Below are 27,138 nucleotides of genomic sequence, written 5' to 3'. Positions count from 1 at the left end.
TGGATGGCTGATGTAATTCTGGCCATATCCCAAAAACAGCATGTATTCATTAACTTTGCACTACATACACAGAAAGCGCATGGTTTCAGTTTTCTCACTGGTTTTACCTGTCAAATAATCCAGTCCTTCCAGAATTTTCTTTTCTCTGGAGAAATCAAGGGCAAAATTGTCAAAAGCCTCGTTCAGATTGACGTCTGGGATGAGGACCTGGGAGGAGGCGGTGGCCATGGCAACTCTGGGAGGAAAGAGAGGCACTGGCAATTAATTTATAAATGTTTCTATTTACAACAGTCTATTTACAGGCTATAAGGCTGGATGTGATTTCACCCACAGTGACAGAAATTATAAACAGCATCTGGCAGCGCTCAAACTCGGAGAAATGTGTGTGGCATATGAAATTCAAGTAACACAGAAGACTGTACAGTCAGTAAGGATGTCATTAGACCAGAATTTCAGCTGTTTCCACCAAAACCACAGAAATTTCATGGTTCTTAGCAAAAATTCTGATGCCACAGCAAAACTCAGTAGAAACAAAAATGCTTACACTATTTTATTTAAAGAATTATAAATATAATACAAATGAAAAAGTCATATATTAATTTAAAAAATGAATATTGATTGATATATACTTAAAAATTGTTAATTATATTTTTAAATAATGACATGTAGCCCTCAATTATTGCTCTATCACACAAAAAATAAGCCTTTTTAGAAATTTGTGCAGTTTAATTAATAGTAAAATTTCATCAGTTTGAATTAAATAATCCACATGTATTTTAATAATTATCCTTAATCAATTATTCAATTAAAATATGAAAGGATTATTCAATTAAACGTTTTGCAATTAATTAACTTGCTTAAATCTTAAAAAAATGATTAATTCTTTGTGTATTCAGTATTAAATGTATAAAAAAATATATTAATTATTTATTCATAATACTATATAAAATTAATATATTTAATTGTTATTTAAGGAAATATTGTTTTTAGATTTTAGAAGTTAAGTAAACACTTAATAATTCACAGTCATTAAGTTGTTTTCTCTTTTTTATAATATATATATATATATATATATAAATACATATTTATATATAAAAAGAGAAAACAACAATGTTTTTTGTATAAAAACTAGAAAATATAATTAATTATTCAATTGTTAATCAATTGAGAAAACGCTGTTTTGGGCAGATGTTTTTGGTAAACAATCAATAATATATAATAATATATTATATTATATTATAGGAAAAAATATGAATGAAATAGTATTATTTAAAAATAATAATGATCAAATAAAATAAAATATATAAATAAATAAAATACAATTATTAAATAAAAATACATTGACAAAAAGTCACAGTCTCATCCACTAATCCTATTTGTTTTTGATTTTGTTAATTGATGTGTCTGTGTAGTCCTAAAGACCAAATAAAGAAAAAAAACATTAAGAGCAGCGAGTAACTTTCTTTTATTTCTTTTAAATAAAAATAAATAAAATACTTATTTATATAGAATTATTGCATTATTTTATTTAAATCTAAATCAAAATTATTTTATAAATTATTACAATTATTAGATTAAAAAAAACTTTTCAAGCAAACAGTCAATAATAAAGAAAAAAAATAAGAACAGATTTTTTTTTTTTTTTTTTTTTTAAAGTTGTTTGATTAATATTATTACTCATTATTATTTAGCCAGCATTAGCCTAATGCACAGATCTAATATTGCAACACAGATCCATCCTGTTTTTGTACCTGTTTAGATTTACATAAAACAAACCGACTGGGTTTACATTACTTGCTCGCCAAAACAGCACCAGGAAAACTCACAGCTCGGTTACTGTGTCACCAACACACAAAAAGTGCCTTGATTCACACAGATGTTTGTTTTATAAACTGCATGACACCACAAAGTCCTTCTCCACACCCAAAGCTGCACAAATACGGTTAAATATTGAGTCCTGAAGGCATATTTTGTATTATTTTGAATATGAGCCACAAGCAACAAAACTGAAAAGAAGGAGGCGGCACCAGGAAATGTGCAGAGTAGCTGAAAGTTGAATTCACGCTGGCAGCGGCAAGAAGTGCTGGCAGAGGCAGTGACGGTGTGTCTGTGTGTGTGTGTGCGGTCTCACCTCTCAGCCACATTCCTGGCCGTCTGGAGGAAGCGGGCGTGGTCGTTCTCCTTCAGGCTGTGCTCAGCCTGTGTGATGAGGGCACTCGAGCGCTCCAGACACTGTCTGCAGTTCGCAATCTGCTGGGCCAGCTTCCTCAACTTCATCACCTAAAACCCACACGCATGCCTTTTACAATATATTCACATTCTCAGATGAGAGATAAAACTATGAATATTATAAATGTTTACATTGTTCATGATGTTTTGAAAAATAACTCATGATACTATTTTATCAAAAACCCATTATCACCCCTTGGCTCATCATCACAGCTAAATGAGCACTTTGCTTTGTTTGCTTTTTGTGTAATTACAGCTGAGAAACAATAAAGTGTCGGATTATGATTCTCAGTTTAGTTAAAAAACACTTTTAAACACTCTTATAAATGCTGAATTAGCATGAACTGTTTTGACTGCGCCTGAAGGGAAAAACAAATGCATATTTTATTCTTTATTGGATGCCTGTGAAATAATTGTGAGCCAAATCAATTACACAAAGCGTCAGAGATGTTAACAAGAAAAGAGCATGGCCCAATCCAGAGTGCAGTGCAAAGAATCTCATTTAATGCTGGAATAGCTATAAATGTTTCATATTTCTCATATTTCTTTTGTCTGGCTGGATGGCTGTTCTATTTCCTCCTTGAATAAAAATCAGCTTTCTGCATTAATACAGAATTTAACTGATGTGTAGTCACAGGTGAGCTTGTTTCAGCTACTTATACTGTAAAACGTCGCAAAATATGGCTTATCTAGTCAGAAATTATTAATATTAGTTTCACTGCGTTGACCAAGCCTTTTGATTCTGATTCAAGTGTTTTGAAGTGTTTGCATTGATGCAGACTTATAATTAGAATTATATTAAAATAAGTTTCTTTTTTTCACTAAGTCCTCATGTATATAAAATTACTGCTGGTTTGATGTTCAAGAAACATTTTTTATTATTATAAATGTTGAAAACAGTTGTGCTGTTTAATATTTTTGTGGAAACCCTGATACTTTTTTATTCAAAGGGTCAAAGGGACTTATTTGAAACTGAATTTATTTATTTATTTATTTTTATTTATTTATTTTAAATTAGACTTCTGTCACTTCTGATCAACTTAATACTTCTTTGCTAAATAAAAGTATTAATTTCTTAAAAAAAAAAAAAAAAAAAAACACGACAAATTTTTTTAATGGCAGTACAATACCAGTCAAAGGTTTTTGAACAGTAAGATTTTAAGTGTTTTTTAAAGAAGTCTCTTTTGCTCACCAAGCCTGCATTTATTTGATAGTTTTATTATTTAAAATAACCGTTTTCTATTTGAATATATTTAACAAGCTGAATTTTTTTGCATCATTACTCCAGTCACACGATCCTTCAGAAATCATTCTAATATTCTGATTTGTTTCTCAAAAAAAACAACAACATGTATTATTATTATTATTATTATTATTATTATGAGTATAATTTTTTCAGGTTTCTTTGATGAACAGAAAGTTCAGAAGTATTGTATAGTGTATAATGTCACAAAACGTTTTTATGTCAGATAAATGCTGATCTTTGGATCTTTCTAATCTTTAAAGAATCCTGAAAAATGTACTCAACTGTTTTAAATATTGATAACAATGAAACAAATGTCTTGAACAGCAAATCAGCATATTAGAATGATTTCTGAAGGATTGTGTGACAATGGAGTAATGATGCTGAAAATTTAGCTTTGATCACAGGAATAAATCACATTTTAAAATATATTCAAATAGAAAACAGCTATTTTAAATGGTAAAAATATTTCAAAATTTTACTGTTTTTGCTGTACCTTGGATCAAATAATTACAGGCTTGCTGAGCAGAAGAGACTTCTTTAAAAAAACGTTTGACTGGTAGAGTATATATATGTGAATAATATCTTTTGTTTTGTGTCGATCAAGACTCGTTGCAAAAATAAATTATTCAAATGAGATGATATGCATTTGATTTGCAAAGTATATTATAATTCTGTAGATTATACAAAAATAGGCATACTACATTCCATGCTTCAATATAAAACATTGGGTTGAATTTACAGAAAAAAAATAAAAGCATTTCCAGCAATATCCAGCAATCATATATATACCGTTACCATAATATAAAATGCTCATAGCATGAAATAAGATTTTGCTTATACCGCCCACAGTACCTGACCACAGATTTAATATGAATTGAGCTTTCCTTTATATAACCTCATGTTTCATGTGCGTATATATTATTTTTCTTTCGCGAGGGAATGAGAGACATTAGCTATGCTTGCTCAATAAGCCAGTTAAGTCGGTTAAGCAGGATCCAGCCTATGCCACAGTGTAATTCAATAGAGGAATGGGACGTCTGACAGGAGGGAATGATTGGAAGCATTCAGATAAATCAAGAAACAAGGAGAGAAAAATGTTACTCGGTGCCGTAGTGGATTGCATTAGATCAAATCCGAATCTGACCCCATTTCTTAAAGACAGCTTCAAATGATTTGCTTTGATCAGATGGTTTACTGCCAAAAAGTTTCAGGACGGCATTGAAGAAGCTGGACCGCATCAGAAAAATAAATAGAAAATCATTCAAAAACAATCCGGTCTGAACAGCCAAAGCCTCAGATCAAATCTTACACACACTTTGCATCTGGGTTCACAATTCCAAAAGCCTCCTTAATGCTAGAGATACAGGCACTTTGTGCTGGAGCTGCATTACTTGTGTTTGCAAAAGGCCAGACATAATCTCATGTTGCCAGCTGTGCATGTCAACTCGGGGCTGCTGTGTGAGAGTACATTACGTAGACACTTCTGATGGAGATTACTGCATTTGTCCTGGTCTCTCACATCACATTACCCAAAAACAGAGAAGCACAGGCCTGTCTCGCGGCTCAAATCCCCACTTGATAAGAGTGTGAGTTCAGGCTGTCAAGTTAAAGTGCCTGTGCGCTGCACACTCACTGTCAAACACAATGCTACACACACGCTGCACACAGATGAACTGGAGCAGAAAATCTGACTCTTCAGTTCTGGTAATGTTTGAGGAGTGTCAAAATATGAAATACGGAACAATATATGATCCTTCCGTGTAAAATTGACAGCTCGGATACTACAATCTGATTGGATCATCCATGTTCAAAACTGTTGCAGAAGTTGCTGCGTTGCACATGCGACGTGGTACTTTTGTGAATGTGCGGAAAAGACTGACACGGAGGAGAAGAAACTGTTGAATAATTGTCTGTTATAGTTGTGTTTGCACACAAAAAGTATTCTCATAGCTTCATAAAATTAAGGCTGAACCACTGATGTCACATGGACTATTTAAAGTCCTTACTAACTTTCTGGGAATGTGTTGCGTTGCTATCTATGCAGGGTCAGAAAGCTTTGGGATTTCATCAGAAGCATCTTAATTTGTGTTCTGAAGATGGACGAAGGTCTTATGGGTTTGGAACAACATGAGGGTAATTCATGAGCAAACTTTAGTTTTTGGGGGAACTTTCACTCTATTTTAAACAGAAATTTTTATAACATTGTAAATATATTTTCTGTCACCTATGATCAACTGAATGCATCCTTGTTGAATAAAAATCTTGCTATTATTAGGGTTTCAAGTGCATGGTCATGGATCAGTGATCTCCACATAAAACTGATCGGACAGACCAAATCACAAGTCGTAGGGACTTGAAACTTTGAGGGACGGTAGTACTCCCACCGTCTACAACGTCACCAAGGCTCACCCCAATCAGCCTGACATGGGCGCTACAGTGATCAAAAGTACACAATCGCTCATAACTCCTTAACCATTTGTTGCAGGCTCAAGTGTCTTATGTCGTTGGAATCCTTGGCTCACTCATTTCAAAAAGAAAAACCTACTTTTGCAAACCAGTTCTAGGTTTTTCACCTGATCGGAAGCAAACCAGTGCAGGAAGATTCCCTGGAGAGTGGATATCAATAAAAAAAAAGTTGAACTTTCGACTCTCTGTCGCAAAGGGAAGCCAATATGTTCAAGGTAAAGGGTCGCTTTTACAAAAACGGCTGTAACTTTTAAACCAAATGAGATATCTTTGCTAAACTCGTGACATGCATTTAAGAGCTGAATCTGAGGTCACATGAAAAAAGTCGTGGAACTAAGAGGGAAAAAACATAAAAATGGCCATAAATATGCAACTGTTCTTCCTATCGACATGAAAATTGGTATGCACGGTCTTGGTCCAAAATGCCACAAGCATCTATTAGGACATTTGCGTATCTCAAAAAACATGAGCCGATGAACTTTGAGCAGCTATTAGACGAGGTTAACAGAGGTCGATTGGAACGAAATTTGGTGGGCCTGTTTGATTCACAGCCCTAAAGGTCTGTGAGAAATTTGAAAGAAACTGGCCATTGGGGGGGGCAATATCGCATTTTTCAAGGGTGTAAATGATTGTATATTGCGTGTTTTTTCACACATACACACAATATTCATATCATACGATAGACCTCTTTGTTCCGAACAACTTTTCCTCTAAAACCGTTAGTTAGATGCTTGAGCAGGTGTGAAAAACCTACTTTTGTGAATTAGTCCGTTTTTTTGCTCAATCTGGAAAAACCACTGCAGTGGTTCTTTGGACTCTCTAGGTCAGTGGTTCTCAATCCCGGTCCTGGGGGTCCACTGCTCTGCACATTTTGCATGTCTCATCTGTCTTATTTAACAAATCTGATTGAGATCACCAACTCATTAGGAGAGAGATCCATGAACTGAACTAATGAGCTGATGATCTAAATCAGGTGTGTTAAATAAGAGAGACATGCAAAATGTGCAGAGCAGTGGACCCCCAGGACCAAGATTGAGAACCACTGCTCTAGGTCAATAATTGTCATAAAAATTTGAAATATACCCTCTGGGAAGCTATAGTGGGCTTGTTTAGAAAAGGGACCTGTCCAAATTTACTCAAAATCCTATAAAGCGTAAAAGAAAACTCAAAACATCATGAAGCGTGCTGAGCACGTGCGACAGGTGATCCTAAACAAGCATGCAAAGTTTTAGGGAGACTGGACCGAACCTGCCGCTATAACAGTCATAAATGTTAAAAAACGTTTGTTTCATGTTTCTATGGCAAATTACCTGTATATGCCAAAAATTCTTTTTGAAATCATTGATTTAGTTGGTTACAGTCTTGCTAAATAAGTCTTTTTTTATATGTGCTTAAATGCCTTATAGTGCTTGAACCCCGGTAATCTCTGTTTGCAGCTATATTTATTATTATTAAATAACAAACTATAACAGTACTTTTGAATAGTAGTGTAATAAAAAAATACAATTATTTGAAATAATTAAATTATATATTAAAAATTAAAATATTTTATTATAATTGCCTGATACAATACGTCTTAAGAGCTTCTTATTTTGACTAAAAACACCTCTTATCCACAATAAAATCACTATTACACTATTAGTCTCTAGCTGTTTAGTTCTGCTTTAAATTATAAGTGCAACACAAACCTAAAAATCCCCCTTTTCTTTATAATGCAAATAAACATTTCAACACTTCCATTTATTTTTATTTTACACTTGAAGCGTTTTTAGCATTAATCATATTAGTGAGTGTCTATTCCTTCCCAGAGGAGAAGAATGCCGTCCAGTGTGCCGTGTTTGTGCCGCTGAAGATTATCAAGGCCCTGTTTCTGTTACACAAGGGAAGCTTGTTAAATAAAGCCCAATTGCCAAAGTCCGCTTCAACCAGCCAAGCTTCCTGTCATACTTTCACCAATTTTGTTCAAGTAATATCTCTTCACTTCACTGCACCCTTACCCTAGACAACCACACTTTGACCTGACAAGATCTCTAAAGCCCCATTTGACGTCCTCACAGCCACATTATTAATCATCTGCACCAGCTTAACCTCAACATTCACTCAGAAGAGATTAAATATGGGAGTTTTTAATTCACAAAAGGAAAAAATGCTGCGATTTGCCCAGCCTATTCTCTATCTTGTCATGAGGCGACACATCACCTATCTCTCCGCACAGCGTAGGGTCCAACAGACCCTGACAGTCTCTCTCTTGCTGTAACAGGGGTAGTGACATGATCTGAAAGATGTGTTAGAAACGCCAGCTCTGTATTTGTGCGCCTTGTGACATACTGTCAAGAATCAAATTCAAATAGGTTTCTCTAAGTGAGTGAAGAACTGAAAATCTGTGTGCATCTTAAAGGAACAGTTCACCAAAAATGAAAAGTCTTTAATTAATATTTAGATTATTATATAGTACACAAAATAAGATGTTTGGACAATTGTTTCAACTGTTTTTGTCCGTATAATGAATGTTAGCAGGGTCTAAAACAACACTGAGCCCCATTGCCATTCATTGTATGGACACGCACACAAATCTAGATGACATGAGGGTGAGCAAATGATGAAATTTCCATTTTTCAAGTGAAAATGAAAGAAGCTAAAAAGTTTTAACTTCCTCCTTGATATTATGCTCATAACTTTAAAGAGTTTATAAATTGAAAAGCAAATCGAAAACCTTCCTAAATGCGTCTCAAGTGCTTGATACGAGTCTGAGTTAAATTACAATTCGGGCCATCCTAATCTGTTTCGGTGGTGCAAATAGAGAGAAACTGTACCTTGGACTCTTTGATCTTGACAGCAATGACCTGTTTCCTCTGGCGAATTATCTCCACCAATTCATCACACTCCTCCACCAGCTTGGCTTCATGCATGGCTGTGTTCACCTGCAGATAAGAGCAAAGAGTTTCATAAAGAAATACAATGGCACTTAATCAGTCTGCTGGGATGATGAAGTTACTGCTTCAGTTCATGCAAAAGCCATGAGAATCTCAACATCACGTCCTGTCTGGAGCGATGCGGACCATATCATTAAAAAGCAGAAACACACATCAATTCCTCCCTCAGATCATCCTTGTAATTAAACAAAGTTGTGATTTCCCATCAAAGATTCCCGTACCGCTCACATAGGATCCAGCTTACTATCCGAACTCTGCATAAAGCTTATTATTCAAGACAGATCCACTTAAGCTGTTAATCAAGCACACAGGCGCTAACAGTCATGCATTTAAATAAACAGACAATTAATGCTCACCTCGTTTAGATACTGTCAAGGGTTCAATCTCATTAAGAAAGCACAGGAGCCAAGGACAGCACAAACCCAATTTTATTGGATTTCAGCTAGGCAACTTTTGTTGTCAAGCGGTATCCACTCGCACGGAAGAAACCCGCTCAATACCAGACAAACCCTAAGGATTAAACCTATTTTGGGGATGTCTATAAAATAAAGAGTGAATGCAGATGTCTTTAGTATAGTCTATGATTGCTTTCAATGCAAAGTCAATAAATGAATCATACTGACACTGAAAAAATTTATGATAAATAAATTGGTAGCTGTGGTTGCCAAATCGTTACTGTAAAAATATGCCACCAACATTTTAAACTTAAGAGCTTGAATTTAAATTTACAGTAAAAAAACAAATAAATCTTAAAAAAAAAAACACTCAAATTTTCATTTTTGAGTGAAAAGGATTAGTTCACTCAATGCCACCCATTCACTGCAGAGGATCCATTGGTGAAGTAATGCAATGCTATAAATTTCTCCAAATTTGTTTTCCAATGAAAAAACAAACTCATCTACACCTTTGATTGTCTGAGCCTCGGGTGAGTACATTTTCAGCAAATTTTCTTTTTTTAGGTGAACTGTCCCTTTAAAAACATAGGTAGTAATGAGAAAGTCACACCATGAATCAAAGTTAATCACAAGTAGCTTTTCTATGAGCCGAGGTAAATAAATATTAATATATATATACAAGGTGTTTGGTGTAGGATGACCACCTGTCCCGCTTTGCGTTGTACCGCACAGCATTTTCACCCCTTGTCCCGCACGTCTCATATTAAGGAAATGTCCTGCATTATCATCAGGAATTTAATTATCATATTAATAAAACGTCCATGCGTTCTTTTGCCTTTTAAAGAAAGCTTTTTATTTAAAGGATTTGCAGACCTCATCTAGCACCACTGACGGAAATAGTCGAGCACAAACGGAAAAAACTATGATATTCTCCATTCGTTTTAACCAATTAAAAAAAAAAAATAAAAAAATCGAGGAAGCTTTCAGACGCGACTTTCTTTTTATTTTAATAGTTTGTTTGATGCGGTTTTCTATAGCGTTATTTTAATGACAAATGTCGACAGCACATCACTGTAATATGGGAGCGCATCAAAATGTGCAAGCACGAATCTCTTCTCTTGCAGGTGGATTCTTTTAACTTGCAATAAAAAATACGCACTTTCTCTCATTTGCATGTGCGCGCTCAGAAACATAAATCAGCTCACATGACAATGAATGTAATCAGTATTTACACAGCAAATCTCAAGTGTCCAGCATTGTCCCGCAACAGATCAATTGCCAGGTGGTCACCCTAGTTTGGTGTCAAACACATATGGTAACACGACACTGAAATAATGCAGTAAACATTAATTTAACAACATAAGAAGCAACATAAAACCCTATATAACTGAAAAGTAAGAAAAAAAAAACATAAAAAACAAAATAAATGAGAAATCTGGGAATGTCAGTTTAGCTTTGTTTAGACTTGTTCTGTTTCACTTTCAAAAACTGTAGATTTAACAGTACTTTACTGTAAAGTTACATGAAATTAGATCTATTTAAATTTTTCATTCCATATAGTATAGGAGAACATACTGTTAACCAATTCACTTTTTTAAAGTAGCATTTTCACAGTTTTTACAGTTAAAATTGCAATCATTTATATCAATACAGGATCACTGGAAATACGTGCCTCTATATACATTTCTGCAAAATTGAAAAAACGTACCTATATGTACGAATCAATGCAGTTTCCAGTTGAAATGAACTCTAGAGGCAGTAAAACTCTGATAACTCTGATACAGTATGATTTAAAAGTACAGAGTTTTGATTATCAAAGCCTAATATTTACACAATTACTTGCAGAATATTATGTTATGACTTCAAAACACTTTTAACATCCAGCACAATTTGAAAACTGATGAACTGATGAAACTTTTGAACGTTGTTGTCACATATACAGCTTTACATGCAGTCATGACGAAGGATGGATGCAACAACAAATGCGTTTTTATAACACTTTTGCATTTGTTTACATTATCAGATAGATTTAGGGTTGGGTTTGGTGGATTACTACCTGGATATTTGAATTCTGAACAGCCGCAATACGTACCTCAAGCAGCATAATAAAAATGCAGCAATACGTGCTTGTACCAATGTAATAAAAATGTGCCACGATCACATATTGAACGTGTGTTTTAGCACCACTCTTTGGGCATTTCACTTGCTGCAAAACCTGCAGTAAGGTACGTAATACCGTGGTGCAGGAATGTATATAAAGGCACGTATGTTCATGAGCTTGCGCATCATTATAATCAATTTTGTTAACCCAGCCAAATTGTGTCATTTCACACAAAGCTGAGCATTTATTATCTTTTTGATGATTTGCTGTCAACCCCATAATGCCCAGAGCAATCCTATCACTCAGCTACCCTAGAGAGCAGAATAAAAAAAAATGAGCCAGTGGACACATATGGCTATTCTGAAGCAAAGCAAACTTCTCTCTCTCTATCTGCCACCATCTCAGAGCGCTGTGGCTCAGTGGACGTGTGCAGCGAAGGACGACTCCTGCTGTTGATATGTTCCTTATCAAACCTCTTAACACATCATCCCTCCACTAGGGATTAAATACCTTCCTGTAGCTTTTCTTGAGACTATAAAGGACTCTTCTGAGGTTGGTATGAATGTGATGTGTGACCCCACTTTACTGTGGCGCCTGTACCCTACCGGTCTGCTGTAAGTCAGCAAAGACCCCGAAGGCTGAGTCGCCTGGCCCTCGCCAGATTCATGCTGACACCTTTAAAGTGTAGTGCTGCTCACAGACGTTTTGTCTGCGTATTTAGACTGTCCTGGATTGGATTAATGTTTATTGGACACTCAGGAAAGATCTACAATTCTGCGTCACTGTGGATTGGATCTTGCACTGAAGTAGAAAAAAATGAACAGGTGATTTAGTCTGCACTTCCTTACTGACACTTATGCTGAATCATTAAAGGAGTTTAACACAGATTTTATTAAAAACTTTAAGACTGGTAACTGAAATGTTAAGTAGTTGTTACATGGGAAAATGTTAGATTGCAAAATAGTCTTGAGGGAGCAATCCAGGGTATTCAAAACTACATTTTCAATGCATAAAAGTAATTCAGTGTAAATGTAGTTTAGCTCTCTAGCTTGCTCCATAGGGATCATTTTGCAATGTAACTTAGTGCCTTTGCGACGTTGTGCACCATAGGCCACGTTATAAACTAGACTTGCATTTCCTAAAGGAAAACCAGTGCTTAAAATGCAGCAAAAGAAACGTATTGAAATATAATGATCGTTTGGAAAGTTGTACATCCAAGTACGGATAAAGAAAGCTAAAAATGATAAGATGGACTGTAATAATCTTTCATGTTAATAATTTTAAATTTTAATACTTTAAAATAAATTTATTTCATACTAAGTATACCAAAAATACATTTACATATTATGAACTTAATAAAAATACCTTGCAATCATACTTTTAGTATACTGAACTGGTATATTTAAAGTCTGCTAATTTGGAAAAACTAATTTTGTACTTACTACTGTACGGAGGTAGTGCTTAAGTCCAACTAAAGATATACTTAAGTATATCTGATTGTGCTACAGTGGAACTATTGCAAGTATACTTTGGGTACACTTTAAATATTTTGCTTTTATAGTCTGATATTACTTAAAGATCATACAATCCTCGTCAACAGTGACATTAAAACATATTTTAGGCTTAATGTTAAGAAATGTGCATTGTGCTCCAAGTAGTACTCTAAATAAAGTTTAATTACAGTTTAATTTAATTAGTTTAATTTAATTATATCTGTAAGTCTCAAGGAAAATTAATATACTTGAACTGTACTTAGTATAAAATAAATGCATTTTAAATCTATTACTTTTTTACAAGGGCAATAAAAAATATATATATAATGTATTTAATTATATTAAGTACTGTAATTATATAATATAAATTTTAAGGTAAAAAAAAAAGTTTAAAAAGTTTAAAAATATTAAGAAAACAATTATAAAATGAAAAAAAAAAGTTACAAAATAAATGACTTAAATTGAAAAGATTTAAAAAATTGCAATAAATTACTTGAAAAAACCCAAACCAAAAAATTTTTTATTTAAAAAGAAAAAAATCAACACTACTTTTGTCTTGTTTTCCAGTAAAAATATCTCAAAGTCGGTACTCTGAGATTTATTTAAGAAGCGAAACTGTGTTAGACACTAAGAAAACAAGACAAAATGCTGATCAAGAATACTTTTTTGCCATGTCTAATTGCACCAACACAGGTTTTGAGGCAAAAAAAGAAAAAAATGCCACATTTAATCGAAAAAAGACTTTAAAATGTCTGCACATACTTCAGCAATTTATTTTTCGGATTAAGTCCAGATGCTTGTGTGCGCTGCATGTAATGACTGCGACAAGACTCATTATTGACAAGGCTCATCAGTTCCTGACCTTTATCTCTTCATATTGCCACATCTTTAATCTGCTAATCCACAGGGCGGGAAAGACACTGGCCGCTATAAAAAGGTCGTTAATGAGCTCCAGTGGTTCACTTTGGGTACATAAACAATCTAAGTGCTGCTGAACAGATGCCACTGAGCAGAGGTCTGTTTTTGTGGCAGCTCTGATTACTGTGTATCTTGGCCGTATGCTGACAGATGGGGCAGGTCTGAGTGCTCTAAGTGCACGGCTGTACAAGGCGCTCCTATGGGGCCTGCCTCGTCGCCGGAGAGTCCAAGTGGCCCTGTTAAAAATGGATGAGGGAGAGGCATATGCATCACAGCGTGGCGGCCCTCACCACATTGCTGCACACATGTCCACTCGGTGGAACAGCAACACAACAAAGCGGCCCTTTGCACCACAGGGCTAATAACCCACAGCGGCCCAGAGAGGAAACCTGGAATGTCAAAGAAGGCAGTGATGGACTACAGGCTTCAAATCAGCTAAGGTAAAAATGGAAATTCCCAACTGAAAGTGCAAAGTTCCCCAGACACCTTCGGTCCCTTGACAGCATCACTCATGAGTTATTTATACACGGACTCTCTCAGGACATTTCCTTCACTGTTCACTGTTAGCGCTGACACTTTTGTCTAATGGAATCCATCGAAAACTTCACCATAGACACTATTTTTCACATAACGCTTACAAAGACCCCTGTAAACATCTCGGCAGATGTTTGTCTGATGCTACGCGAATGCCATAGGCTCTATTTTCATCTGGAAGATATCATTTGTTAAGAGGTTGCGTTAGCAATATATTGAATTCATTCATTGTTGAATGATAGAATGATATTCAAGCAGATGCTTCCCAACAGAGCATGTGAGATGTTTTTCAGACTTTTGCAGATGTGACCCTAAAATAGAAAGTGATGCATTCCAGATGATGCACTCGTGGACCGACATCTTAATGGGTCACACCCAACTATATAGCATGGAGGAAGGAGAATATTAATGATAGGAAATCAAATTTTATCATCTTAGTGTTCTCAATGCATTTGCATTACACATTAACAACTGACAACTGTTTATGACTACCTGACCTCATGACGAAAACGTACCTGTGGGAACTTTTTCACAAGACACAAAGTATGTACAAATAAGTACATATCACTGCAGTTTCCAACAGAAATTAATACTAGAGGCGGTAAAATTTCTGTTTTTGTTTTTCGAACGCAGTTTTGATTACAGCTTCATAAGTTTCCCTTTCCGGACATAGCAAGCTTGTTCAGTAGATCAGCCAGCACGGAATTGGACTTAGGATGTGGAATCCCTGGGTACGAATCCTGTCAAAAACATGACTCTTGATAAAAGAGCTGAAAGATGAGAGATCGAAACACAAGCTAAAATGGCATGCTTTCGATTACATTTTACATCACATTCGCTTTTGTTAATACTATCGGGTAGGTTTAGGTGTAGTGCAGATGGTAAGTTATTTTAAAACGTCACAGAGCATTAGAGTTACAGCGCCACTCAACGGACATTTCAATCAGATCTGAAATGTCAAAACCAACGGCGCATAAAACGTACCATATGTACGTTCATCTATTCCGGGGAATAAAACTAACATTTTTTAGTGCCACTCAGTGGACACTTCTCTTGGAAACTACAGTGATATGTACTCATTAGTACATATTTAGCGCAAAAAAGTTCACACAGGTACGTTTTTGTCATGAGTTCAGGTTGGTTTATGAAGCTAAATATATGCTGCTTAACTTAAATGAACCACATCAAAAACCAGACTAATCCAGCCTAACTCCCATATATGGGCTGTCCTGTAAAAAGACTCACAGCACCTCAAAGCCTTCTGATTGGCTAAGATGGCCAAATTACAGCACATTCATGTTCTAGGGACAGCATCTGAGGTATAATGTTAAAGGGGTCATCGGATGCCCATTTTCCACAAGTTGATATGATTCTTTAGGGTCTTAATGAAAAGTCTATAATATACTTTAGTTAAAAATTCTCAGTGATTGTGTAAAACAACACCCTTTTTACTTTGTCAAAATGAGCTCTGCAAAAATCATCCCATTCTGACGGATTGTTCCTTTAAATGCAAATGAGCTCTGCTCGCCCCGCCCCTCTCTTCTCTCTGTGGAGTGACGAGCCTGTTTACTTTAGTCACATTTAGCCGTGTTTAGCTGCTAAACTTGCTAACTAGCACGGTTTAGGAAAGGTGATTGCAGAGATTCATAAAAAAACCCTTACACTCACTTCTGCTGTAGGTGAAGCTGGATCACGAATGATTCGCGCGAACATAGACGCATTTATGTAGATTGGGAGGTGCATTCCCTTCACAAACAAATGTAATCCACTGCATCTTCAGTGGCTCAGATGTCGGGAGTAAATGACGACCACTATGTTCATTATTACATCCAGCAACACAACACCTTAATCTCTCAATCGGGATATTCTTGTCTAACTTACATCCCTGCTCTGGCATCGAAACAAAGGAGGTCAGACTGTTACAGCTGATCTGAGGTAAGACGCTCATGTCAATCAACTATCGTGGGAGCGGCCTCTGTCAGTGTGACGCCACACCGACAGGCATTTGAGAATGGCTCGATTTGAAAGCTTAATTAAAACCCACTGCATGGATTTTTATCATTATAGGGTAGATTTGTACATACACTGCCAACACAAATTAATGTTTAAACAACATGTAAAAGTGAACTTTGAATCCATTGACCCCTTTAAGCACCATAGAAGATCATTCTGATTCTTCCCTTTTTTGGGTCTCAGTTTGGCCACAACAATGCACTTACAATGGATGCACACCATGCCAGCAATACAGATGGTTTAAAGCCATAAACAAAACTTTTACCTCACTTGTATGACTTCTTTCAAGTAGTGTTATTTCGTTAACAAAAACTATGATGAAAAATGCTCGTTGACGATGATGAGATGACAATAAGGACAATAAAACGATAAACTGTAACTTCATCAACATGCAATATCGGTGGCAATAAAAGATGAGACTAAAACGTATTTTACAAAATACTTTAAAAGCTACAAATTTTTAATTTCATCAAAAAAAGAAAGAGACAAAATATTATTGTCAACTGCTGTACGTGCCTCTTCTACGCAAGCTTTCATGAGAGCGGTTGCCAGATATGAAGACTTCAAATCCCCATATCAGAGCTTCTCTGGTAAAAGGATACATTTTTTGCCTGGTGTTTTTTTTTTCGCAATCTGGCAACCATCCCATGTGTATACGTCTACATTCTATTGATTTGTGCTTATTGGTGAAAGTGAAATACCTGAAATGTACAAATATTTTTTTTAAAAAATGACAACAATCAATTTTTTATCAGCAACCATTATACAGCATGACAAAAATGCGATTAAGATTTCATTAAAACTACACTAAAATGTACCTTTGACACAGGACTAAGACAAATTTAAAAGACTAAGACTAAATAAAAAAACTGCACTAAGCTTTAAAGCTTTATTTTGTTTCATTCACATAAACCATTCTATTACAAAATGTTCACAATTTGAGCTAAATAAATCACTCTTTTTACAGTGTTGACAGAACTGAACTGAACTGTACACTGAATCTGCAACCTTCCTTCAAGTACTTAAATGCACTTTATCATGATCACAAGTTTGAAAAGCAAAATACTATAATTTAACTGGCTGCTTGAGAATAAAACCTGATGCACATTTCCTGTTTGTGCCAGTTTAATACATACATACAGTGGAAGACCAAAGTTCACAGCTGACTGATTTTCACTCAAACCTTCAGCATTTCATCACAAAGACATTTAATTTGCAGTGTCCCTGAAAGCCGCCTTAGTTAAAATCATCACACCTCATTCATTTTGTCCTCAATAATTTACTTTGGCTTTCAAATAAACATGACACTCTTGAGATGTTCGTCTTATGACTGACAAGCTGTTCGGTGAACATTCTTACAACGGTCAGTCTTGAATAATTGATCTAGATGTTAATAATGAAGGAGAAAATGCCATAGAACGCAGTTAATACTTGATTTGCAGTATTTTAGATTTGGTTTAACCATTTTAAATCACCTCAAGGTTGTTCGACTCTATATAATATACATAGCTGGGGATTTACTGCGGAAAGCTGTTTTTAAATGCTTAAAAACGTATGGCCTCTACCACACTAACTCACTCAGCCGAGGTGTGAGCTACATTCTTTGAGTGCTCAAAGCAGCCGGTGGTATGCAGAAGTTTTTTATGTGCGGTTCAGCTGAGGTTAGAGACGTGCTATGCATGCAGTCCCCTCGGGGTTCAACAAGACTGATTCAGCTAATGAAGTAACAATGCCTCGTCACCTGCTTTCTTTTCTCAAACAGCAAGGACAACCATCCTGACAGAGTCATTAAAAAGGACGCTCGCATTTGAATTTCCCTGGTGCCTGATGTCTTAGCGCGGATCTTGAGGCATATCTGGAGTAACAACAACTCGCTCAGCCGATGTTCAAGGTGACATCAAGCAAAGGCCTAAATATATCCCTGGTGCCTTGTTTGTCGCGCGTTTAATAAGCTCTGATTTAAAGATAAAGGCTACTAATTGACTTTCAAAAGGACTGTTTATCATGTGTGCATAAATATGTCACATCACTACCAAGCTGCGGCTGCAAATATATGAACATGTAACATGTGGTAACATCAATTAAAATGCTCACCAAGGCTGTATTTTTTGCCTAATAATACAGTGAATGCAAGTAATATTGTAATATGTGATCCTGGACCACAAAACCAGTCATAAGGGTCCATTTTTTTAAAATTGAGATTTATTGAATAAATAAGCTTTCCATTGACGTATGGTTTGTTAGGACAGGACAATATTTGAAGATTCAACAATTTGACAACCTAGAATTTGAGGGTGCAAAGAAATCAAAATATTGAGCAAATCACCTTTAAAGATGTCCAAATTAAGTTAATAAAAAATAAGTTTTGATATATTTATGGTAGAAAATTTACAAAACACATTCATGGAATATAATCCATGATAATTATCCTAATGATGTTTGGATAATTTTGACCCATACAATGTTTTGTTGGCTCTTATGGTTTTGTGGTACAGGGTCACATATATTATTACAGTTTAAAATAACTGTTTTCTATTTTATTTACAAATACAATTAATTCCTGTGATGCAAAGCTAAATTTTCACGTCATTACTTCAGTCTTCATTGTCACATTATCGGTCAGAAATCATTTTGATATGCTGATTTGCTGCTCAAAGAACATTTGCTTAATATCATGCTGCTTAATATTTTTTTGTGGAAACAGCAATGCATTTTTTCTTTTATTTTTGATGAATGGAAAGTAACACAGCATTTAATTGTAATGGAAATCTTTGTAACATTATAATTATCGTCGACAATAGAAAAACACACTTAAATAACAAATGATGTGTTTTCATGTCATTTTTGAGCCATGTAAACATTCACAGAATTCTACGGAAAAAGTATGTAAACAATGTAACAATTAACCCTGAAACTTACCACATGTTAGCACATTCCAGAGATTTTTCACAGTTTTAAGCTGACACTATGACTCTTCTTGACATCACTGAGCATTCACTGCTCAACTTTCTCCATTTATAGACAATTAGCTTTACTGTAGATTGATGACTAGTGTGTAGAGATATTTCTGCTTCAAGTAAGTTAATAATTCTTAATCTTCAGCATTCAGATATCTCTTTTGTTTGAGGTATGGTTCATATCAAACAATACTTCTTGTGAACAGCAAACCCTGATCAGCACTTCCAATTTAGCTAAGATATTACCTTAGGAATTCACATACATTTTCCGCTGTTCGTGTAAATGTATCATTGTGTGTGCAATACTTGCTTAAGCAGTTGTGATAAAAATATAAAGGAAACCAGGTTAACCTAAAAACACTTTTTCCAGCAACTGCATTAACAGTAATGTTTAATGATAAACCACAGTGTAATATTAACAAACAGTGGATCCTCACAGAAAATAGTAACAAATACAACTGAATAATTTTCTGCTTAGACAAGCAACTCTATTAAACTGTGTAGTAGGAAAACTTCATGATTCAGACACCTATTATGATGTCTATTTAATGCTCTTTCGCTTATACTGACCATGAGGGCATTTCACTGAGTGAATATATGTATAGTCTCTTTTATTTACAAAAAAAACATTTACCAATTTGCATTCATATTGATACACTTTTAGAGGCTTTTCTAGCCTTTGGCTTAGCAGAAAATGAATGGAAGTGCAGAACTCGAGTCAATACAAGCCATACAAAAGCTGCCTATACAGACACACCAGACTGTGAATTAAAAAAACACTCACTGGTACTTGAGGAAAACAGACACACAATTGCATAATCATTCATACATACATCCATATAACTGCAACAATCACATACAATTCAGAAATCTCAAATACACATTATTCTTTTTTCCCTCAAGTAGCTTTGAACCTCTTACAAACATTCGTACCTCAAAAGGGAAACAAACCTTTTGTCACTTTATGTAGGGAAAAAAAACTGAATATTGATTTGAAAGTCTATGCAAGGCAGTATGATGATGATGGTGATGTGAAGGATGAAGAATATAATGATAAATTTGCCTGGACTCACCTCAACCTGTTGACAAATCTGGATGAGTTTGGCCATCTGGTTCTCCAGCTCACTGTTCCTCTTCACCAGATTGGTTAAGTTATTCTCCAAGGTTTGCTGTTGAAATGGCAGAGACATGGCATTTAGACAGAATAAAAATGAATCACTCTTTCAGCCAGAAACAGCCAGAAGCTTTTTTCATTTTTCCATTTAAAGAAAATAATACTTTTTATTCAGCAAGGAGGCATTAAACAAATCAAAAGTAACAATATAGAATTTCTGGGCTTCAAATCAGCACATTAGAATAATTTCTGAAGGATCATTTGACACTGAGGAGTAATGCCATCACAATTACATTTAAAAAATATTAAAATAGAAAACAACTGTTTTCAATCCAACAACAACCCAATTAGAATAAATGAGCATAAATGAGTACACCCCCACTGAATAAATATAAAAGATGTATTTTCTTAATGATCAGTAATATAATTCATGGAAAGATGGCAAAATTAAAATGTATTAAAACTAATAAAAACGAAAATATATGCCAATATTTTCTGTAAAATAAGTAAATTAGCCAATATTGTTTCAATGAAGGACTGCAGAAATGAGTACACCCTAGATTTAATTCAGCAAATGTACAATATTCTAGTACTTAGTATGTCCTCCAGAACTTCAAGTATACTGCTCTGACACTTCTTGGCACTAAGTGTACAAGTTCATGACAAAATGCCACATCTGTCCTGTTTAACTCCTGGAGGACGACATCCTTAACCAAGCGCTGGTCTTTAATAGGGAGTTTTGCTTAGCTCGTCTCTACAGAATCCTCTACAGCTGCTCAAGAGTATTAAGATTAGGTGAAATACATGTCCTCTGAAGGATTTTCACCTTGGGAGAATAAATATCTTCATTGTCATGTTTAAAAATGCCCTACAATGCAGGGAATGAGGAGAGGGTAGCATCTTCAGTTTCAGTTTTTTTATATTACATCACACAGTGGTGTGTGAATTCGTGACAGCATTGATAAAGCACAACTCCCTCATACCATCAGCACTCATACATCCCTGTATAAGAGCTTTAATACCACTGAACGTCACTGTGGGAACCAGGCACTTCTCACTGTACTCCTCCTCTAGCAACAACATAACATTTTGGATGCTTTTGGATCCGAAATGATTGACTTGGTCTCTTGAGACCAGAGTATGGATTCCCAGAAGTCTATATTTTGTAAATATGGGCTTTGGAAGAGGTTAAATGAGTTTATTGTGCTTTGGCTACGGTAGGTAATTCTAGTGGTAACAACAATCATGCTTGTCACTTCTGCAGGCTGCATTGTACTCTGTGAGATAAAGTGTCACTCTTTTTTTTTTAGAGCTTTTGCTGGTTCTGAGACACTTGCTTGGTATTTCTCCTGCTCTTTTTCTAGCAAAAATTCACTCATGACTAAATGAAAACTTAAAATGAAGATCTAATTATTTCAGAAGCCTTGTCACAAGTCCATTGTTTTTGAATGTCGGTATTACTTCTGCTATATTTGCACAATAAATAAATAAATCTCCTGGCAGTTCTCTCCCAAGTGGTTCCACTGTTGCCAACATTAAGTCTGAGTATGATTCAATAGGCTATATCACACTTTTAATTGTCAGAAAATTACTTGTCTTTAAAAGTTTTGGTTCAATATACTCACCTGTTGATCAAACTTTGCCTTAAACCTACACTTCTTTAGTTTTATTTAGTACCTTTCAGGAGGGTGTACTCATTTTTTGCAACACAACATTTTATCACTTTGATAAGAAAATATTATTTTCCTGAAGAATTTTGACATTCTTCTTTGGTAATTGATCAAGCAGGCTTGCTGGAACATTATAAAAAGAACCCTAACATGTCTTCTACGTAAAGAGTAATTGATGAATTTGTTAGGTTTTAGAGGGGGGGGTGTAGTAATTTATGCTGTGCACTGTATGAATTTTATGCCATTAAAACATTTAAAAACAACAGTTTATAGGTTTGGAACAACGTGAAGACGAATAAATGACATAAATTTCATTTTTGGATGAACTATCCCTTTAATATACATACACATCAACTTCCAAAACGCAGTGCTCGAAAACAGGCTTCCACATTTGGAACTGAAAACTGTATCACATAATACATCTGCTTTCAAGGGATTTGAGGGCAGCAGCTTCTTTTTCCCACTGCTCCTGTTCTGTCTTTTTCATAAATTAAGGAAAAACACCGTGCAGATGATAATGTTAGTGTAGGTGCACATGGATAAATGATACAGAGTCTACAGAGATCCCACAAAGACGGATTAGATTCAAAACAAGCAACTAACAGCAAATTAGTTCCACATCACAACCACTAATCGTCACTAACGAGAAACTGTGCGCTGGGCTGAGACTTTCACACTGGGGGGGAGGGTGTCCTAATTCATGAGCTCTAGTGTACACTTTGTAGAAACAGGTTTGTAGCAATTAAAGTTTAATAAGAGGTTTGAGGTCAGAACGGGTGAGTTTGGGTCACCGTGAGACCGCTCATGTTTGCTTAGCTCATGAAAAAGGGATGACATACCGTCCAATATTGTAGAGTAATGGAGTTTAACACTACATACAAAAGATTTATGAGGGTGTTGAATTTCATTGGTGTTGAATCACAATGGTGAGAGGCGGAGAACTGTGTAATTAGTTAAAAGAGTCGCACATGCTTCACTACAACACAAGTTGGAAAGATAAAGAGGGAAATCGTAGTGACAACTCAAAGAGAGCCATCCCACCATGCTGCAGCTGTACAAAGTGATGACCCGCACAGCGGGAGAAAGAAGAGAAAGACATGAGCACGGCGCGGAGATGAACAGCTGATATTAATGACATGAGAGGAAACAAAAAAGAAGCCCGGGTGGACTGAAAAGCAGGAACGATGGGAACAACAACATCGACAACATCGGCAAACAAAAGCGAGAACAGAGCCTTTATGTTCTCTGTTTTGTGTTGTTGGCTATTCATGCATATGTGATGCAGCCTGACCCTGTCCACCTGCACTTCCCGCACCCCCCCTCTATGGCCTGAAACGCTGTCTTGCACACATCCAGTACATAGATTGTAAAAGGCAGCCGGTGACTCACCGCGGCGCTTGTCTTTGATGCCTCCATAACCGCTTCAGAAACTCTGGCAGGGCTCACTTGAAAAGCCTATGAACACACACACATACACACAGAGCCTTACTGGTCTGGCCCGCAGATGGACGGAAGTATTAATGCCCCTGCTCTGTCCGACGACTGGTTTTCAGCCTCTCTCGTGCTTTATCTCTCTTGCTCTGCCGGGTAAATGGGCTGGAAGCACCTCGGAGCAGGTGAGGGTGTCTATGTCAGACTGCCTATTCTCTGTGCGCTGATAGCTTGCTTTACTCGGGGGCTTGTTGCGTCAGGCAGTCGCAGAGGCGCTTGTTTGGCGTGTCAGCATTTTAAAATTCAAACTCACCCGGCGAGGACAGATGGGGGTCATTAATTAAAGACTGAACAGTCGAGGATGATTTATACATCAAAACCAAGTATCACCTCCCAGGAGACAGAAGACAAGCTGCCGGGGGTGAACGAGCTTGGAGCCCAATTGAGTGAGAGAGGGAGAGAGAGAGAGAGAGAGAGAGAGAGTGTGAGAATGATTGATAGCGAGAGGAAGGAAGGAAGGAAGGAAGGAAGGAAATGAAAGGAAGGACAGAAGGAAAGAAAGAAAGAAAGAAACAAAAAAAGAAATGGAAGAAAGGAAGGAATTGAAGAAAGGAAGGAATGAAGGAACTGTGAGAAATAAGGAGGAAAGTATAAAGGAAAGAATAACTGAGATCTAAGAAGAAAGGAAGAAAAGAAGGAAGGCAGGAAGGAAGGAAGAAAGAAATTGGAAGGACGGAAAGAAAGAAAGAAAGAAAAACAAAGAAAGATAAGTAAACAAACAAAATAAAGAAACAGAAAAGCATAAGGGAAAGAAGGAAGGATGAAGGAAGGAAAAAATAAAAATGAGAAATAAGGTGAAAAGCAATTAGGGAGGAAGGAAAGGAAGGACAGACAGAAAGAAGGAAGGAAGACAGAAAAAAGGAAGGAGAGATAGAAGTAAATGAAAGAAAAAGAAATGGAAGACAAAAAAAAGAAAGAAAGAAAGAAAGAAAGAAAAAAAAGAAAGAAAGAAAGAAAGAAAAAGAAAAACAACAAAGGAAGAAAACAAGGAAGCAAAGATTAGTAAATGAACAAAAGAAAGAAATAGAAGGATGAAGGAAGGAAAGAATAAAAGTGAGAAATAAGAGGAAAAGCAATTAAGGAAGGAAGGAAGGAAGGAAGGACAGAAAGAAAGAAGGAAGAAAGAGGGAAGGAGAAATAAAAGTAAATAAAAGAAAAGTAAATAATTGGAAGTAAGGAAGGAAGTAATGAAAGCAAGCAAGCAAACAAGAAAGAAAGAAAGAAATCGAAGAAAGGAAAGAATGAAGGAATAACTGTGAAATGAGAAAAGTATAAAGGGAGGAAGGAAGGAAGGAAGGAAGAAAAGAAGGAAGTAATGGGAAGGACAGAATGAAGGAAGGAAGGGTGAAAAGAAAGAAAGAAAGAAAGAATGGAAGAAAGGAAGGAATGAAGGAATAACTGAGAAATAAGAACAAAAGCATAAAGGAAGAAAGAAAAAAGGATTACATCGAGGAATCAGAAGGACAGAAAGAAAGAAGGAAAGAAAGAATCGGAAGCACAGAAGGCAGGAAGGGCAGAAAGAAAGAAAGAAGGGGAAAAGAAAGAATAGAAGGAAGGAAGGAAGGAAGGGAAGAATGAAAAACAGGAAGAAAGGATAGGTGTAAATCAAAAAAAGGAAGCAAAAAGACAAAAAGAGAAAGAAATGAAGGAAGGATTCGAAGGCAGGACAAAGGATGTAGGGAAGGTTGGAAGGAAAAAAGGAACGATGAAAAGAGGAGAAAAGAACAAAAGAAAGAAAGAACAAACAGAAGGAAGGGAAGGAAAAAGAAAGGTTGAAGGAAGAAAGGGACAAAAGATAATAATAATAAAAACAAAGGAATAGACAAAAGAAAATATAAAGTGGAAAAAGAAAAGGGAAAGGGAAAGGAAAGGAAAGGAAAGGAAAGGAAAGGAAAGGAAAGGAAAGGAAAGGAAAGGAAAGGAAGAGGGTGAGAGAGAGAGAGCGGAGTGGCCTCAGGACAGCAGACCTAGTGCGGTTTGGGCTGAACAAGTCTGAAGTACACACTCATTAAAGCAGACACTAGACTTCAAAGACAGACACAGCCATGCAAGAGGAAGAGCAGAGAGAAGAGAGAGAGACAGAAACACATAAAAACTCTGCTCTATCTAATATGTAACGAGCGCAATGCTGCAGTACACAACTGACACTGTGGCATGACTGACAGGAATAAAGCAATGAGTGAGTGAGAGTGAATGAAACGAAGGACTGACTAGGCTCCGTTTTGGGAGCAAACGATTCACAAAAAGAATCAAATAACAGCTTGAGTGAATCAAATGAATCAAACTTGGTTGGAAAGCTCTAGTCCAAATGATTCACAGTTTGACTAGACCTTGTTATCAGATAAGAGATTATCCCAGATACAGAGTTCCCTGGCGAGATGTACAAGATATTTGCTAAGTTGCCGTTTGATGCTCACACCGTAGGCGTTACACGCTTTAATAGGCGTGCGCCGCGTCCATTAAGTTCTGGGTCAGAGCGACAACAACAACAAATCCTGAAAAAGAATTACATCCTGAGGCGAGAAAACAGACTTCAAAGTGGGTGTGTTTAATTATTCTGTGATCCTCTCCCTCTTGTGTTTTTTTGAGGGAACACAATGCGGAAACACAGCAACCACGCTAACAACGGGCGGTTGAGTGCGTGCATGTGTCAGCAACCAGAGCCTGCTGGGAAATGTCGCTCGCGCCGGATAATATTCCAAACCAGCACTCTCCAGAGACTCGCAAACTCGGTCTAATGAGAAGCCACTGCTGTTTCTTACCAGCCTCCGCTCTTCTAATTAATTAGACAGAGTCATTTAATTCTGTCTACATTACCCTTGTTTGAGGCTTGTCTGGGGAGTGCCATTAAGCTTTTAACGCAGTTGAATACGCCCCCTTCTCTCCATCAAAAACAAAAAAATCAATCCCATAATGCTGTGTTTAAAGACTTGACCCAGTCAAACCGTCTAGCATGTCTATACTTTTAATCCAAATGAAAATGTATCGTCGAGGTCAGACAACTCAGGTGTTTTTTCATGAGAATCTCTTATTTTTGGCATTAAAAAGGTCATTGGAATTCTGACTTTTTTTTTGCAATTCTAATTAACATCTCGCAATTCTGATGTTTTTCCTCGTGATTCTGAGTGAACATCTCACAATTCTGACTTTTTCTCATAATTCTGAAATAACGTCTCGCGATTTTTGACTTTTTTTCCTGAAATTCTGAGTTAACGTCTCACAATTCTGACTTTTTTCTTGGAATTCTGAGCTAACATCTCACAACTCACTTTTTTCTCAGAATTCCAAGCTAACATCTCACAGTTTCTGAGTATTTCTCAGAATTCAGAATGAACATTTCATGAATTTTTACTTTTTTTCATGGAGTTCCGAGTTAACATTTCACAATTTTTTACTTTTTTTAAATGGAATTCTGAGTTAACATCTCACAATTCCTACTATTTCTTGGAATTCTGAGTTAACTTTCTCACAATTCTGACTTTTCCTTGGAATTCTGAACTAACATGTTACAATTCTGACTTCTCAGAATTCTGAGCTAACATCTCACAATTCTCACTTTTTTTCAGAATTCTGAGTTA

The 27,138-nt window shown here is 36.1% G+C and overlaps 1 protein-coding gene across 6 annotated transcripts in view; it reads right to left on the bottom strand.

Annotated features, from left to right (window-relative positions):
- The window catches only part of mid2 (midline 2), a 178,197-nt gene that overhangs the window by 24,338 nt on the left and 126,721 nt on the right, over positions 1-27,138 (bottom strand). For 4 of the 6 annotated variants that reach the window (XM_051127522.1, XM_051127521.1, XM_051127519.1 and 1 more), the window contains exons 3-7: positions 23,459-23,524; positions 20,359-20,454; positions 8,755-8,862; positions 2,132-2,280; positions 108-235 (exon numbers count right to left, since the gene is read on the bottom strand). In XM_051127522.1, the coding sequence (XP_050983479.1) occupies positions 108-235; positions 2,132-2,280; positions 8,755-8,862; positions 20,359-20,454; positions 23,459-23,524 (547 nt within the window). The remainder of the gene's footprint in view (positions 1-107; positions 236-2,131; positions 2,281-8,754; positions 8,863-20,358; positions 20,455-23,458; positions 23,525-27,138) is intronic. The other 2 variants (XM_051127523.1, XM_051127524.1) reach the window with 1 other exon arrangement.

Source organism: Labeo rohita, chromosome 14 (assembly GCF_022985175.1).
Source record: "Labeo rohita strain BAU-BD-2019 chromosome 14, IGBB_LRoh.1.0, whole genome shotgun sequence".
NCBI classification, from domain to species: Eukaryota; Metazoa; Chordata; class Actinopteri; order Cypriniformes; family Cyprinidae; genus Labeo; species Labeo rohita.
The sequence above is the reverse complement of the archived record's forward strand: the minus strand, read 5'-3'. Positions and strand labels throughout refer to the sequence as shown.